This window comes from Limulus polyphemus, unplaced genomic scaffold, assembly GCF_000517525.1.
Source record: "Limulus polyphemus unplaced genomic scaffold, Limulus_polyphemus-2.1.2 Scaffold5896, whole genome shotgun sequence".
Taxonomy (NCBI): Eukaryota; Metazoa; Arthropoda; class Merostomata; order Xiphosura; family Limulidae; genus Limulus; species Limulus polyphemus.
The window spans coordinates 24,321-40,465 of record NW_013671506.1 but is presented as its reverse complement, the minus strand read 5'-3'; the positions used below and the strand labels follow the sequence as shown (position 1 = coordinate 40,465).

At 32.1% G+C, this 16,145-nt stretch overlaps 1 protein-coding gene across 1 annotated transcript in view; it reads right to left on the bottom strand.

The window, feature by feature from the left end:
• LOC106473114 (transcriptional regulator ATRX-like) overlaps nucleotides 1-16,145 on the bottom strand; it is a 32,230-nt gene that overhangs the window by 2,144 nt on the left and 13,941 nt on the right. The window contains exons 4-6 of the mRNA XM_013933795.1: nucleotides 8,286-8,531; nucleotides 7,496-7,602; nucleotides 7,050-7,108 (exon numbers count right to left, since the gene is read on the bottom strand). Of these exons, the coding sequence (XP_013789249.1) occupies nucleotides 7,050-7,108; nucleotides 7,496-7,602; nucleotides 8,286-8,531 (412 nt within the window). The remainder of the gene's footprint in view (nucleotides 1-7,049; nucleotides 7,109-7,495; nucleotides 7,603-8,285; nucleotides 8,532-16,145) is intronic.

The following is a 16,145-nucleotide window of genomic DNA, read 5'->3' as shown; positions in this document are numbered from 1 at the left end:
GGAAGGCAGCTAGTCATCACCACCCACTGCCAACTCTTGGGCTACTCTTTTACCTACGAATAGTGGGATTGACCGTCACATTATAACGCCCCCACGGCTGAAAGGGCGAGCATGTTTGGTGTGATGGGGATTCAAACCCGCAACCCTCAGATTGCGAGTCAAGTGCCTTAGCCACCTGGCCATGCCGGACCAAATAGCTTAAATCTCATAACATTATACATTTATATATATATATATATATTATTTTTATTATATTGACATTTCAGCCATGCCTGGCTAACAATACAGAAGTTACAATGACACAGCACTCATGTTACTGCATCTAATAATATAAAACTGACCTTCGGTCTCTACAAAGTGACCTGTCTTGGATGTGTTTTAGTGGACTGGTATTTTGTAAAATACAGTTATATTTCAATTATTATACATTATATATGTATATAGATTATTACTATTTACAAATACTTATTAAACTTATTTTTCCTATAAATATTGAACAGTAAATAAAGAAGTAAAGCAAAGAATTATCTCTTCTAGTTATTACCATTGTACTCGGTTGCTGCTTGTCGTTAAGCCTTAAGAAATTTGACACATGGAGGATGTGAAACGAAAAAAGTTTTTTTAGGTATTTTTATATATACATTTAAATAACCAAAAAATCATAACTTACTATATCAATACCATAGAACTCAATTATAATTTATCAATTTTAGTAACTAAGCTGTATTTGGGTCTAAAAAAAATATGAAATTTCGAGCAGACTAAAGACTCGACTTACCTCTATGCTGTCTAGTATCGAAAGAAAGAAATAATGCCATTATATTTAAAAATGGCTGAGAAAGTCACTATGGGGACATTCTGAGCTTTTGATTGGTTATTTTTAATATTTACTCATTTTATATTCTAGCTTGTCAATATCAGTAATTTGAGTTCCTAATTCGTACAAAACTATAAACTTAATATTTTGACATCAGAAACATCTAATTTGAACCAGTGCTGCATTCAACATACTACTTGACACACAAAAATCGTTTTTTTTATATTTAGTTTTAAATTAAGAAATTAAATAATGTATAATACAAAAATTGAAATTACAATCTACAGTTTGATACCAAATTTAATTACATAAATTCATAAAATAGTAGTTCAATAAAATTTTGAATGCAAGGCAACAAACATGATGACATAGCCTTTGACCTGTTAAGTGTCCTATCGGTGGATGTTGACAAGAATGCATAAACTTGCACCCACCTCTTACAGGACCACCATATCCAAAAAAACGTTCCCAGTACTAAGGGAAGAGGACTGACCTGGAGCCATGGACACTCTGCTGATCACCACCATCATCAGTGGCAAGATGACAACCCACAGTATACTGACTGGACCTGGAGCCATGGACACTCTGCTGATCACCACCACCATCAGTGGCAAGAAGACAACCCACAGCACACTGACTGGCCAGGTAGCACATCCAGCCCTGGTAACACCATCGGCAGTTATAAAACCTGAAATGAATGAAGGGCTCCCACTGCTCAAGAGGTCCCATAAGTTATTGCAATATCAGAAAAGGATCAACCTTCTAACAATCACCCACCTATAAAACCATCACAACTTTGCAGCAGATCCCAATGCTAGAGCAGCCTTGCCAGAAGAAGGCTGTGGAGTGGACTGATGTTTACACCTTGAATGACTAAGAGGAGGACTGGCTGCATTAGAGGAACACCCTGCCTTCCAGAATTGAAAAGGAAATCTGCTAGCACAGACAAGAAAAGCATTGGCCGAGCCTACGATACTATTTATGCCACCACCATGGCTAGCTGTCAGCCAAATGCTGTTTCAGTGGGTTACTGACAAGGTTAAAATGAAGGGAGTTGGACCTTTTGTTTGTCATTTGGTATGCATATTTTGAACAGGTTCTTTCTTCATTTATTTTTTTAAGTATATGTGTTTTATTTCAATATGTAATCCTGCATTTAATTTTTTTTTGGTGATTTGCATTTATTATCATGACTATGCTTAAATCAACCTCCGTATATTTTATTCTACGGGTATCTCTCTTTTTTGTATGTGTAAGTGTAAATACATTTTCTTTGGTCTTATATTATTACTGTATGCATTATTTTCAAGGTGTTTCACTTAATTGTGTTATATATATATGTATCTGTTCATTACAGTCATATTTTATTTATTTAACACATGTTTAAACAGCTTATTTGATTCTTGTTTTTGTGTGCAATATACAGGTGTTTTCTTTCTTTAGTGTTATTTTAAGGGGTTTGTTTTCTTACACTGTATATAGATCTCAGTATGTTTTGAGTTTTCTGTTTCTTTTAATTAAAGTGTAATGAGTATATTTTAATTTAGTGTCAGATTTAGAAATCTTATGATTTCTATTTTGTATTTTTTTTGTGCTTGTAATTACATTGTCTGTGTTATAGGATTCATTTTGTTTATTGTATTTTTGATTATAGTAAAAAATATCATTGTATATTGTGTCATTAAAATCATTATTGCTGTTAAAGGGTAGTTTTTAAATATCTTCACACTGCATTTTGTACTCAAGGTTATTTTCGTTTATTACTTTTACATTTACTCAAACCTAGGTGTACAGGAGTGGCCTTTTTACTCATGTCAAGACCTTTAGTGTCAGGGTGACCAGACATCCCAATTTTGTTGGAACAGTCTCATTTTTTTGGGAGTTTGTTCCAGTGTCCCGAGAAAACTTCTTGGGAAGTGCAAAACATCGTGGTTTAATGATATAGGCCTCAAACTGCCATTCACTCCGAATCATAAATGTAACAGGCCTACCTGATTTCCTAATTGTTGTAACACATATTCTCCTGCTGCCAAACTCTCTCAAAAGTTCTGTTTGTGCATGGTGAGAAACCCAGGTCTGAATGTGAGACAGTTAAGGCACTGGTCATTATCAAAACACATGTTATACACTCATGTACAGAATTTTGTAACTTCTACATAACTTCTTGTTTGTGCATGGTGAGAAACCCAGGTCTGAATGTGAGACAGTTAAGGCACTGGTCATTATCAAAACACATGTTATACACTCATGTACAGAATTTTGTAACTTCTTGTTTGTGCAAGGTGAGAAACCCAGGTCTGAATGTGAGACAGTTAAGGCACTGGTCATTATCAAAACACATGTTATACACTCATGTACAGAATTTTGTAACAACTTCTACATCCCATTCATTCTTCACAAAAATATGTCTAAAATGTTTCAAAGTAATGCTAAAAATTAAAAGTGATATGGTTTGTTTTGTTATGAATTTTGTGCAAAGCTACACAAGGGCTATCTGTGCTAGCCATCCCTAATGTAGCAGTGAAAGATTAGAGGTAAGATAGTTAGTGATCACAATCCACTGGCAATTCTTGGGATACTCTATTACCATAGAACAGTGGAATTGACCAAAATATTATAACACCCTCACAGCTGAAAGGGCGAGCATGTTTGGTGAAACAGGGATTTGAACCCGTGACCCACAAGATTGCAAGTCGAGTGCCCTAACCATTTGGCCATGCCAGGCCAAAAGTCGTATGTTTCAAAATGCAATGGATTCTTTAATAAATCCAGGTATGAAGTAGCTTATTTTAAGATGAATTGGATAAAGTGAATAATCAAAAATTTCTTGGATGTGTAATTTGACAATTTTTGCTCATTTATTTTGTATCCATCACCAAAAAAATGTATTGATACTAGAAATAAATGACCTAGTAACACCAAAATATTGTTTTTATTTAATTAAACACTCAGTGTTTCATTTTACAGCTTCTTCAGGAGCTTTCACTAAAACCGAAACTAACAGTACAAAGCTTCAAATTTGAACTACTTATAGCTTACCTCAAAAACTGAATAAATTATAGTAACTCTGAAACATTTTTTTCTAGTGACTGATATATTTTTGTCTTATAAAATGCAAAAATTAATAACTATATTAATTATTTCTTGGACATCTAAATTTGTAGATACTAAACAAATCCTTTTTTTATGTATATTTTTTATTTGTTTTATACATTTTTAATAGGCATGTGAAAAAACAATGCTATTTTAATAGTATCAAAAAGAATAAATTGCAGTTTAATCCTTAACTGTTGGACCAACCCCAAAATTGAAGAAGAAATATTGACTACAATTCAAATTTATTTCATGATTCTACATGAAATGTGGCAAACTTCTATAACAATGTACTAGTCTGTTGTACAAAAAAAATCATGTGTATTACAAAAGTACTTATTCTCAAAATTGGTCTGCAAATTGACAATGTCAGTCTAATTTAGCCTTTGACAAATAGAGTCAAGGTGATGCTCAGGTGAAGATTAAAAGTAATTTTGTATTTTGTACAGTTTGAATATTGCATTTGCATAACCTCTATAATGCATATCTACAGTTTTTTCACTATTCCTGTACGCTGTATCTGACATTTACCATAAAGACTCACTAAATCAACACTTTAGGATCAAATGGACAGAAGATAACTCTGAAATCAAATATCATGTTAAATAGCACTGTAAAAAGTCATGGAATACACACTTTGATCCTACCCATACACCTAGTATTAAACTGCTGCCTTTAAGTTAAAAAAAAAAAAGATCAGTATTGTCAATATATTCTAGGATTCTTCAACAATTCTACTCAATAAAAGATATATTTGCCCTCTTTAAACTTGGTTTTTCTATGCAAGCAATATGCACAGAAAATTCATAGCCAATTTCAAGAAAGGTGTAAATGTTGAAGCAGTGCATCATTGTGACTAAAATATTTGCAAATTCTACTGCGTTATTCTGTCTCTAAAGTGCCATCTGGTTATCAAATGTTAAGGGAATCCTTCAATATTTTCTGTACAGTTGACAAAACTCTCTGTGGCAGAATTTTAAGCAATTATGGGAAAAAGTTCCTTAATTTGATAATGTCATTAACTATTAACTTTAGCAGAGGCTTGTAGCAGACAGTTTGACACTACTTAATAAAACAACATGGTATCAGATAATTTAACATAATATAAAGTGGTCAAAAAACAAAATTTGCCTACAAAATGTGGTTACATAACTATAGACATGACATGTTTGGAGACCAAAATGTCATATTTAAATTTATATCTACCTTCATAGTGACTGAAGAGATATTTAGTTGTTTTTACTTGGAAATAGCCTTGTTAAAAGAATGCTATTTTAGTTGGAACCTGATTAGGGTATACAATATCAAGATTTCTGTTGGGATGTTAGTTAGATAGAGTTGCACCTATAACAGATGAAGCACTTTCATAGCTTTATTGCTGTATATTCACCAGATTTTATTTAGTGAATAAACTTTACACCATGTGTAAGTGTAAATACTCATTACATTTCATGAATAAGGTGTTTTTTGTGGGGTTTATTGAGAACACACAACTGCACGCCACAAAATGATTATCACATATTCAGTGATGTTGATTACAAATAATACAGTAAAATTTAAAAAGTGAAATTTAGGACAACTATACAGAGGGTTGAATATGTTATGATAAAATATCAAGTTGTGATGGAACAGAGATTATATTTTGACATTGTCTGGTGTTTTGTAGGTAATGTGATGCTACTGACAACTGATGGCTTTTTGAAAGGGTATGTAACAGATTTTTTGGACAAAAATATTTATATTGTTATGACAGTGGAAGTCACGTGATGCTGGTAACACGTGATGAGATTCTCGAAGGATCGTGAATTGTCCTGGTAACTCTAGTCTGTTGGAGGTGCCCTCTTTTTTAGTATATAAGCCCAGCAAATAAAGCAGAAAGAGCGGAATTGCATAGATAGGGAGATTGAAGATAGAGATAATCGAGTCAAGTCGTAAGTAAAGTGTGTGAATCCCTGTGAATTATAGCGTGTTTTTATAAAATTAGTTAAGTTAAACTGACTGTGGAAATTCTGTGTATTGCAAAGTTGTATTGAGAAAGAACAAACTAGTTTTGTTTAAGAAAGAACTTGTATCGCAGGAAAATTAACAAACGAACAAAGAGAGATATAACACCTACAATAATTTCAGTTTCACACTGGATAACTAACTGTTCAGTTGCACGCGCACACATTACTCTCTTACGCATATAGATACTTGTCATCAAACCATTCAAATAAAAAAAGATGATAAAATCCATTTAATATCACTGAGAAATTTAAATACATGCAAAAACTTTAAAACTGGTGTTAATTAGTTGTTAAAATGTGAACATTTCTGGCTTTTCAGCAAAGTAATTTATTAAACAAGATGTGAAGGACTGGTGATTTTATAAGGGATGGTGGCTTGGATAAGTAGGGACAATGGTCATTAAATTCCAGTCTCTCTCACAAAAACAAAACCTTTTACAACCATAAGTAAATTGTAGCTGAGATAATAAAAAAGGTTTTTGATTGGATCTTGAGGTAATACTTAAAATAATTCCAAAGAAAAAATGTCTCAGGGGAATGTTTCTCACAACTTTGGGCATAAAAGTTGTTAAAAAAAGATTATACTCAGAGAAAAGATTCAAATTCCCAATGATAATCTAGATTTGGTTTATTAGTCTCCAATAATGAAAAATTAAGTTTTCAAATTATCTTAATAAACTGTAATTGTACAAAACTAAGAACATCTTACTTATGGTACCATAACATGAGACTAATTTCAAATGCTTCAAAACATCAGCAAATTTAGCCCCTTAGATAACAGTTAGGTTTATGATAAAAGTGCATAAATTACCAGTATGAAAAAAAGCCCTTGCTAGATGGATAACAACTTAAGATTATTCATTAAAATGTAATATTTGTTTATTTAAAATATTGTTAATCATGATATCTAAGATCATCCATAAATCATGACTGACAAAATTCACACTTTAGAATGAATGTTGTTTAAGATGACGATTTTGTAATGTATTACCTTAGTTTTATTAAAAGAAATAAAAAACATCAAAAAGTAAGTATTTTGAAAGTGTTTTTATGATACAAATGTCTCATGAGAAAATAAAAAAAAACTGAAATTTATTGTCGTCATAAAATTATATGTGAAAATAAAGATGTACCTTGTCTACGTGTTTCCCATTTTTTTATGACCTCTTTTTCACTGCTATCATCATCGTTCCTGCAAGCTCAGAAAAATTAAATATTTCACATTAATCAACATTTTTTTAACATTTCTTTTTAAAATGCTACAAAGCTTATGTTCAGATAAAACTATTTAAATTTATACTGTATGTTAATAAGTACTTCCTACTTCAACACTCCTACAAATTCTTGACATATGAAATTGGTTTAATTCATAGAATTATTGTTTGGCTATAGTTTTACTAAAGAGTCAACATTCTCAACTGATTCATTACATACTGATGTGTAAAAAAGTATTTTATGCACACTTCAATCCTGAACCCTTATGGATATTCAATTATTTGGATCATTGATTGGCTGTAGATACTAAAATATAGTTAAAATCATATTTTATTATTAGTCCTGAAACATGAATGTTACTTACATCTTTGAACTGGTGCCTGGCTCTGGGTTTTCTAAACAAATAATATTTTCATCAGATTCAGAATGTGTTGAGGCATCATCAATGAATGATTCATCCGAGTCATACAACTATTGAATAAAGAAAAAAAAATCAAACTCCCAATAAACAATAAACTTTCAACTTTTACGTATTATTAATAGAAATTTCAAACAATAACTATAACATTCCTTGCTTGAACATTACGAGGTCGGTCCCAGAGGCCAAGCCTGTGTCGAAAGAGTTAATGACCCATCGCGTTAAATTGTGGTTTCACTGTATATTAATATTATAAGCTTAATCTTTGTAGAGAAATTACTTTAAAAATACTTAACAATTCAAATGCTTCCAATTTTATCATTTATTTTTTGATTTTATGGCTTCACAAAACATTACTTTTAGGTAGATATTCTGCATTTAGATGTATAATTTGTTTCCACATAATAACAAAAAAATACTTAGTATTTCTGCTGTTGGGCTTATGTTTTCAGTAAAGTTTTAACTTCCAACATAGTTTTCTTTTCATTTCAAATAGTGTGATAAGAAAAATTCAAATATTGAGGATATTAAGTTTCATCACTAACAAAAATTTTTCAGAAACAAGCTTCGGTACACAAAATGTTATGAGTTAAGAGTAAACAAATCTATATTGACAGAAACATTTGATTCTAAAATAACAATGTGGTCAAAAAAATAAATAAAAGTTCTGTCTCAAGAAATACATGTTTTACATTGGTAACTATACAAAGTTAGTAGGACTGTTCTAACATTTTACCATTTTGTTAGCCTGACGAATCTTATTCAAATACAAGATGTAAGGATGGGTCCATATATGACGAAGGGCACTATAATCCGAAAACAACTGGGCAGAAGCAGCCTTGTTACCACCAGTCTGCTTTCCTTGAGCCATGTTGTCAAGAAAGTATTGATACAGCTTGATTTGAGTATCAGAGAGACAAACACTTATAACATATTCATATTTTGACTGCAGATGTTTTCTGATGACACTGTAGTCACATCTCTGTACAAATAAAAGAATATTAAATAAAAGAAATTAGTACACAAGTTAGATGATTAAAAAAATAAAAAGTAAAAAATATACCATGTTTATATTATTTCAATTTTATAGTACAACATTACTCATGCTTTGAGAAAAAAAAAACGTATTAAAAATAGTATTATTTTGTAAATGCCTCAAAACATTTTGAAGTGCTTATAAAAAAAATGCATAAGTTAGAGTTACAAAGTTATATCTAATTAATTATAAATAAAAACACTAGGATAAGAACATTTACCTTGGTTAAGTAATATAGTCTAGCCCCGTTATAACGCGATTGTTGAGGTCCATAAAATGTCGCGAAACAAGTGGGGTCATGCTAAATCGGGGTTCAAGAAAATCGCTGTTCAAACTGACCCAGTGTTGACCTAACATCCTAAAACACCTCTATTTTCGCCTTCTTTGACTAGTTTTTTACAAGTTCCCTTTCTGGCAAGTAAATTATCTCTGCCTAAAGAATTTTGTGAATGAATCGCTGTTGTTACAGTAGAAATTAAAACACAAATTATTTTTTTGTAGGCTTTTTAATAAACAAAACAACAAATAAAAACATTCAAGAATATTATTAATCATCATTTGCAGTTTATTTCTTAAAAAAAACTGTTCGAGTGTTCCTTGCTTGAACGTTACGAGGTCGGTCCCAGAGGCCAAGCCTATGTTGAAAGGGTTAATGACCCATTGCATTATATCCGAATTTGCTTTAAATCGTGGTTTCACTGTATATTAATACTATAAGCGAAATCTTTGTAAAATTACAGAATCTCCTTTCAATTCATCAACCAACATGATAAGTTATCACAATCTTTCTTTTTAATAACAAACATTTTACTATGATGTACAATACAGATGTATTTAGATAAAAACATGGTGATCAAAACCAATAACTACTCAATCTAACTGTAGAGCTTCAAACTGTTTTGCAACGATAAAGGTAAGGATATATGTACATTACAAATTACATCATAGAAGCTAATTCAACTAGAACATATAAAGCTCCATTGGGTAATATTTTCTATTATATGTTAGAAAATAAACTCAATAACCTGATACTTTCTGAAAGTGGACATCAGGAATGGATCCTGCATTCTTTTAAACATCATGAGTGGTTATTATATATTTTGAGCTGGGATGATAAGATTGAAATTACTTGAAAGTCAAATTCACATTTCACCCAAAATGGGTTTTATGATGTTTTCTATTTAAAAAAAAACAATAATAATACACAAACTAAATCACTGTGATGTTGGCTTTGTACGCTCAATTTACTGGGTTAACCTGTAAAAAAATGTTTTATCATATTTATTTAACATCTTTTCTTTTCCACAGATGGTTTTTTTAGCAAAATAGCTGCATTCATAACCATTCTTTACCAATGAGCTTTCTCCATAAATATTTATCTACTGCTTAACTGAATATTTGAAGATTTCTCTTTCTAAATAAATCATACATTCTCTCTCTCTATCCAATTCCTTTTGCATACATACAATTTTTAAATAATAATTTTCCTAAGAGCATACTTGTACACATCATCATTACTCTTTTCTTTAATAGCATCCTAGAATACTAGTGCTTGTGCATAAAACTTATGAATACTATTTAATTTACATTTGATATACTCTAAAATATCACTTGTTCACACACCTATTTCTACTGACAAATTACCTGTAGTACATAAATACAATATATTACTGTCACTCAATCCTAGTCTCCAACACATAAAAATGGATTACCTTCTTACCACCAATAGGCATCTGTTGTTTCTGTATGTACTATTTTTTAACCTGTGAATTTTTCACAGTCATACAATATGTCAATAGAAGGAAATTGGAAATTCCTGCCACATGTCTAAAATACCACAGGTACTTGTAAATACTATATGTAAGTACTATAATGAAGGACAAGGTATTGCATAGGTAATTTTTACATGTCAGGTACTCCATAAATTTGCTTTAAACCTGTCTATATGTCAGCCTTAAGCAACATGTAAAGGTTACAGTACACTACATAAATCTAGTTAAGGTAAGTTACATGTAGCATGCAAAGATAGAAGAACAATTGAATCTGCTTTGAAACTGACACAAGAAGAGACTCTTGTGGTAGTGAAAGATCAGGTGATAACAAAGTTTGGGCATCACCTGTACGTAATGTGTAGATGAGCATGAACACTTCATCAAAACTGATGTACAGGTAAGTATAAACCGTAGTTAAAGTGTATAGCTTGACATATCAGTTTTACTCAATAGGACAGTTATCATATATCAGTCATTTGAATGGTTGTATTACACAAGTACGTAAACAGTTATCCACAGAAAAATAGATATAATTTTATTAGAGTATTTGGATGAGATATGGATGAACAGAGAAAAAAGGTGGAGAAATGAAAATGAGACCAACAGCAGCAGAAGAAGAAGAGTTGGGTACCCACAATGCTGAACATGACTCGATAGTCACTAAAAAAAAAGGAAGGCCTAGAACATGGAATGGGAAGATTATGGATAGACAGATCCAGACGAGAAACATAAGTAAAGGGAATATAACAAGGACTAAAGTCTTACATCATCAGTCCAGGTCTCTAAAGAAAAATAACCCCTAACTAAGACTTCTGGATGAAAACAAGGGGTCCAACAAAGACCATGTATGGAAGACGAGGAAGGTGTACAGTAAACAGGAATGTAGCACAACCCAACAAGTCCCAACATCAGGACAGTAAACAGGAATGTAGCACAACCCAACAAGTCCCAACATCAGGACAGTAAACAGGAATGTAGCACAACCCAACATCAGGCCCAACATCAGGAGAATAAAGTAAGGAAGGTCAGAGCAGAAGTGGAAAAAGTTAAGCTGGTAAAGAAAAAACCCTTCTGGAGGACGATGAAGTACCTCATACAAAAGAAAGAGGTAAGAGAGGGAATACAAGAGGGTAGTGAGAAAAAGATGAGGATGCAATAAAGGGGAATCAGAGAGTGAAATATAATGTAAGGGGTCTGATCCAAAATTAGGCCAAATAAATACTAAGCCAGGAAACAAGACAGGAAAGGATGAATGTCTTCAAGTCAGAACAAAAAGTGTCCCAAATGCAAAGAGGCTGAAGCATTTAAGTGTGAGAGAGGAGCTATCACAGAAAGGAAATAGCATAAACCCTAATAACAAGCAAGGAGGAAAAACAAGGTAAACCCCAAGAACTGGAATCATGAAATGAAAAATGAGAAATATTAAAGGACTCAAGCAAAAGCTAAAAAAAGGAACATACCTGAAAACAAAATCCAAAAAGATATTGGAAGGTTAAGGTTATTCCTCAAATGGTAAGGCACTACCCAAAGCAAATCAGGTTAAATTTGTAGTCCAATAGATTATTCCTGACTGATCAAAAAGAACATCAGCTGACAGGATGGTAGCAGGAGGTCCAATAATCATGTGGCAAACCACAACACATTTAACAATGGCTGCAATGTCCCTAACAGATAAGGAGCCATAGTAGAAATAAGGCCTGAGTAAGTAATATCATCATTTGACAATTAGGGAAAAAATTAACACCTTTGAAACAAAAGCCCCCAGAAAAATTCATTAAAAAAATGGAAATCTCATTAAATTGAAGTCAGACAAGAAATATCTCCTCCTATTGTTGGAGGGTTATTATTGCAGGGTGACATCATCATACACAAGCACAGTTCCTTTAAACACATGACTTTAGGTGGGAGCTAGCTCAAGGCTAGTGGCATGCAAATCTCATAGGCAGATGTGCAAGCATTTCTTGGTGCAGAGGTAATTTATCATCTCGGAAGTTAGTAAATGAGAATTAACTGAGCGATTATCATCATTTTAAATTAACAATCAGTAATACTGACCTATGTTGTAAGTTAAATCATTGAATGGAGTTCAATTCTGTCTTGGTTTCTCACAAATGTTTTGACAAACAAATTCAGTTGCTGCCAATCACATTAAAACAAGAATCAAAACGATGAATAACAACCAGTATAAGAACTGATGTAAAGAAAAAAAAAGGACAGTTTGTCTGGGCTGCCAGTAAGAGTCAACTTGAAGTCTACCAGAGAGAGAGAGAGCCAGCTGTAAATCAGTCAGAAACCATATCAGTTGCCTACCCATAGTTCCCACTCCATAGGCAGAATCCTTAACTATTCCAAAACCCAAAATATCTTTCCCTTTGTTTTAAACTGGTTTTGAGATATCTACTCGCTTGTAACCCTAAAAGCACACGTACCACAACCAAAAATGGGCTTGGTTCATTGTGCAACAATACTGATGATGGTAATAATTGTTCATTCTCCTGTGTATCTTCTCAAAATTTGGCAATCTTTTAGTAAATGTGAAAAGTATGCTGTATATAACATTTCAGATTATTTAAATAAAGTATTTGCATGAAACGTGAGTTCCATGATATAAATAACTGATACTTATTTTAATTTGAAAGTTTTAGTATTTTATTTGCATAATCTCTAGAACCTCCTAAATAATCATCAAAAGTTTTTCGTATACAATGTATATTTCTCAACACAAACCACGTACTATATTTCAAGGTCATTGTAAGAATAACCAAAAGAATGGTTGAAACACATGAAAGAAATTGACTAACACAATTCTTTCCTTTTCTGTATTGACTATGAACTTACAAATTACTTATATTCACAGTTTAAACCTCTATTTTTTATCAAATGTGTTTCTCTTTTCTTTTTATTTTGCCATATATAGTAGTAATCCCTCCAGAAAATAAGGCAAAATACACATTATGAGCTACTATGCTGTTTTCAGCAAATGTAGCACCTGCTCTGAACATGTACAATTCTCTTATACCTTATGTCGATGTAGATGAGTAGAACATGTTCAGTGGACAAATCAATAATTATATTGTCAAACTGGCCTACAAAGTACAACTCTGTAACTGGAGTATCAGTATTTTGTCACATACATTTTTGAAATTAATTCTAGACAAATACAAATGCATGTATGGGTTATATAAAAACTTAATTATACAGTTGACCAATACTAGCTATCCAATACTACTACAGTATCATCACAAAATATGTCTAATGGTCACCTCTAACCGCAACAATTGTTTGAACAAATATCATCTGACATCTGATGATCTGTTATCAGCCAATCAACAGACAGCATTGTCAGTGCACTTATTATGTGGATTGCATTACAGAACCATTTTGGCATGAAAAACTACTGTTTTCTTTATTACTAAAATTAAATTAAAGTGAAACGTAGTAAAAATAACACAATTTAATTATTCATTTCCATACTTGGCCATTCTATACGAGGATTAAAGCATTGTGACAGCTTCTTTTGTCAAATATATCATCTGACTGATACTAAGATCTTAAAATGGAGTGCCATATTTTGAAGTTAAACTATGATATACTTGACTTCGATGTTCAAGACGTCCCTGTCAAAAGACATTGACTGAAGTTTTTTACATCCACATTGGAAACTCCAAAACCTATTTTAGTTGTTAATTCCATACTGGATGAATTAATAAAAATGTCATAATGAAAAAAAAAAACTCACATGGTTAGTACCGAGTTTAACATTGTTGCATGATAAATAGGCTCTCAAAAAAAGTATTACTTTTCTCCCTTATCATCAAATATAAAACAAAACAGACCAATGAATCTTGGCTTTATTATGCTTTGAAAATGTGAATAAAGCACAGGGCCAATCTGGTGAATACTATATATATATATATAATATTAAAAGGACCACCAGGTTCAAAATACTGTATCTTTTAATATCTTTAGTTGGTTGGAAGTGCTTTCGCAACTTACACTTCTCTTCAGCCAACCTAATTAAATACAATACATAATATGTTCTAACAAATTTAAAATACAATAAACACATCCCACCAAAGTTTTAAAACACAAACAGCGTAATCTTAGAAGTTGAAGCAACATCCCAAGTAAACGAATAAATGAACAAGAAAACATATGCAAACATTGTATCATCATGTAGAGAAACAAGCTTCATAATAGAAAAATGAATTTACAGAGTTTTTATCTCAAGATCCATAATTTAGTCCAAGAAAGCATCAATTCCTGACTAGTGAACAAGAAAATCTAGTTCGGAAGGAACTTTGAAACTCAAAAATTTATAAGCAAAATTAAAGCTTTGGAAATACAAGCAAGTTACTACTTAGCAGAAGTACAATGATAAAATTGCTATTATTTTATGAACAAGTGAATAAGACCAAGCTGAAAATTTAATGAGAAAATGGAAAGAAAACTGTAAGGAAGAAGTATAGGTATTTGGAATAATTTTTTTTTTAAAAACAATGCACATAGAAATTATGTAAAAGAATATGATCCTAAAGAGTTTGAAAACTAAAATGTTGAATGATGAGCAGTATATATATATATATACGTCAGCAATTTTTTCTGGCCCATCACTACATTTATCACTAAGCATTACCGTGCTTAGTGATAAATGATTCAATTGCTACATAAACCAGTAAACAGATGCTTGTCCATGGTGCAGAAATACTGATCACCTTTGACATATACTGATGAAGGCAAAATTTGATCAGTAATATACTGATCATGGTAAAAATTATCTGGAGCAATGTCACCATTCAAAATGGAATATTCTTTAAAAGTACAGTTCTCATAGGTCAAATATATATTAAAGCAATATTTTGGTTTGCATACATGCACAAAAAATTTACAAAACTTTCAGTTGCTAACCATATCAAAATTAGTGTATCTCATTGTTACTATTCTCAATTATTTCAACTATTCAAGTCTCACGTGAGAATAATCAATTAGTTGAATGTAATCTATTGTTATGACAACAGAAGTCATGCGACACAGGTAGCATGCACACTGGAGTTTCTACAAGTATCGTGACTTAGCGGGCAACCTGACGAATGTCCCAGCATTTGCTAGATGCCCTCTTTTTTTTTTAGTATATAAGCTGGAGATAGATTGAAGAGAAATAATTGTTAATCGAGTCAAGAGAGCAGTAGGCACCATAAGTAAAGTGTGTGAATTGCTGTGAATTATAGCGTGTGTTTATAAAAGTAGTTAAGTTTAAAGTGACTGTGGAAATTAAGTGTATTACAAAGTTTGTAACGAGAAAGAATAAACTAGTTTTATTTAAGAAAGGACTTGTATCGCTGAAGTAACTCGGAAAGAATTTTTACCGAAAATTATCAAACAAGCAGATATGTAACAAATTTGTGTCAGAAAGTGGGATAAAAAAAAAGATGGCAACGAGAAGTGACAAATCAAACTACAGCTTAGCAGATTTGATGGCAGCAATACAAGAACAGCAAAAGAAACAAGAAGAATGCAAAGATAAACAAGAAAAAAGTCAACAACAGTGGCAAGAAGTACAAATGGAAAACATTAGTAAATTTCAAAGTGAATTAGATACATTAAAGGACAATTTAGTGTCTTTTACACAGGGAGGATATATTAGCCATTGACCTAATCAGCCCCAGACAACCGGAAGTCCCTTCCAGACCCCGCAACTAAACCCTAATGTAGACATCTTCAGTCCTGACAGAAGTCAGATTCCAGACATGAGTGTCAGCAATAGGGGTGATCTAGTACGAAGGAAGCC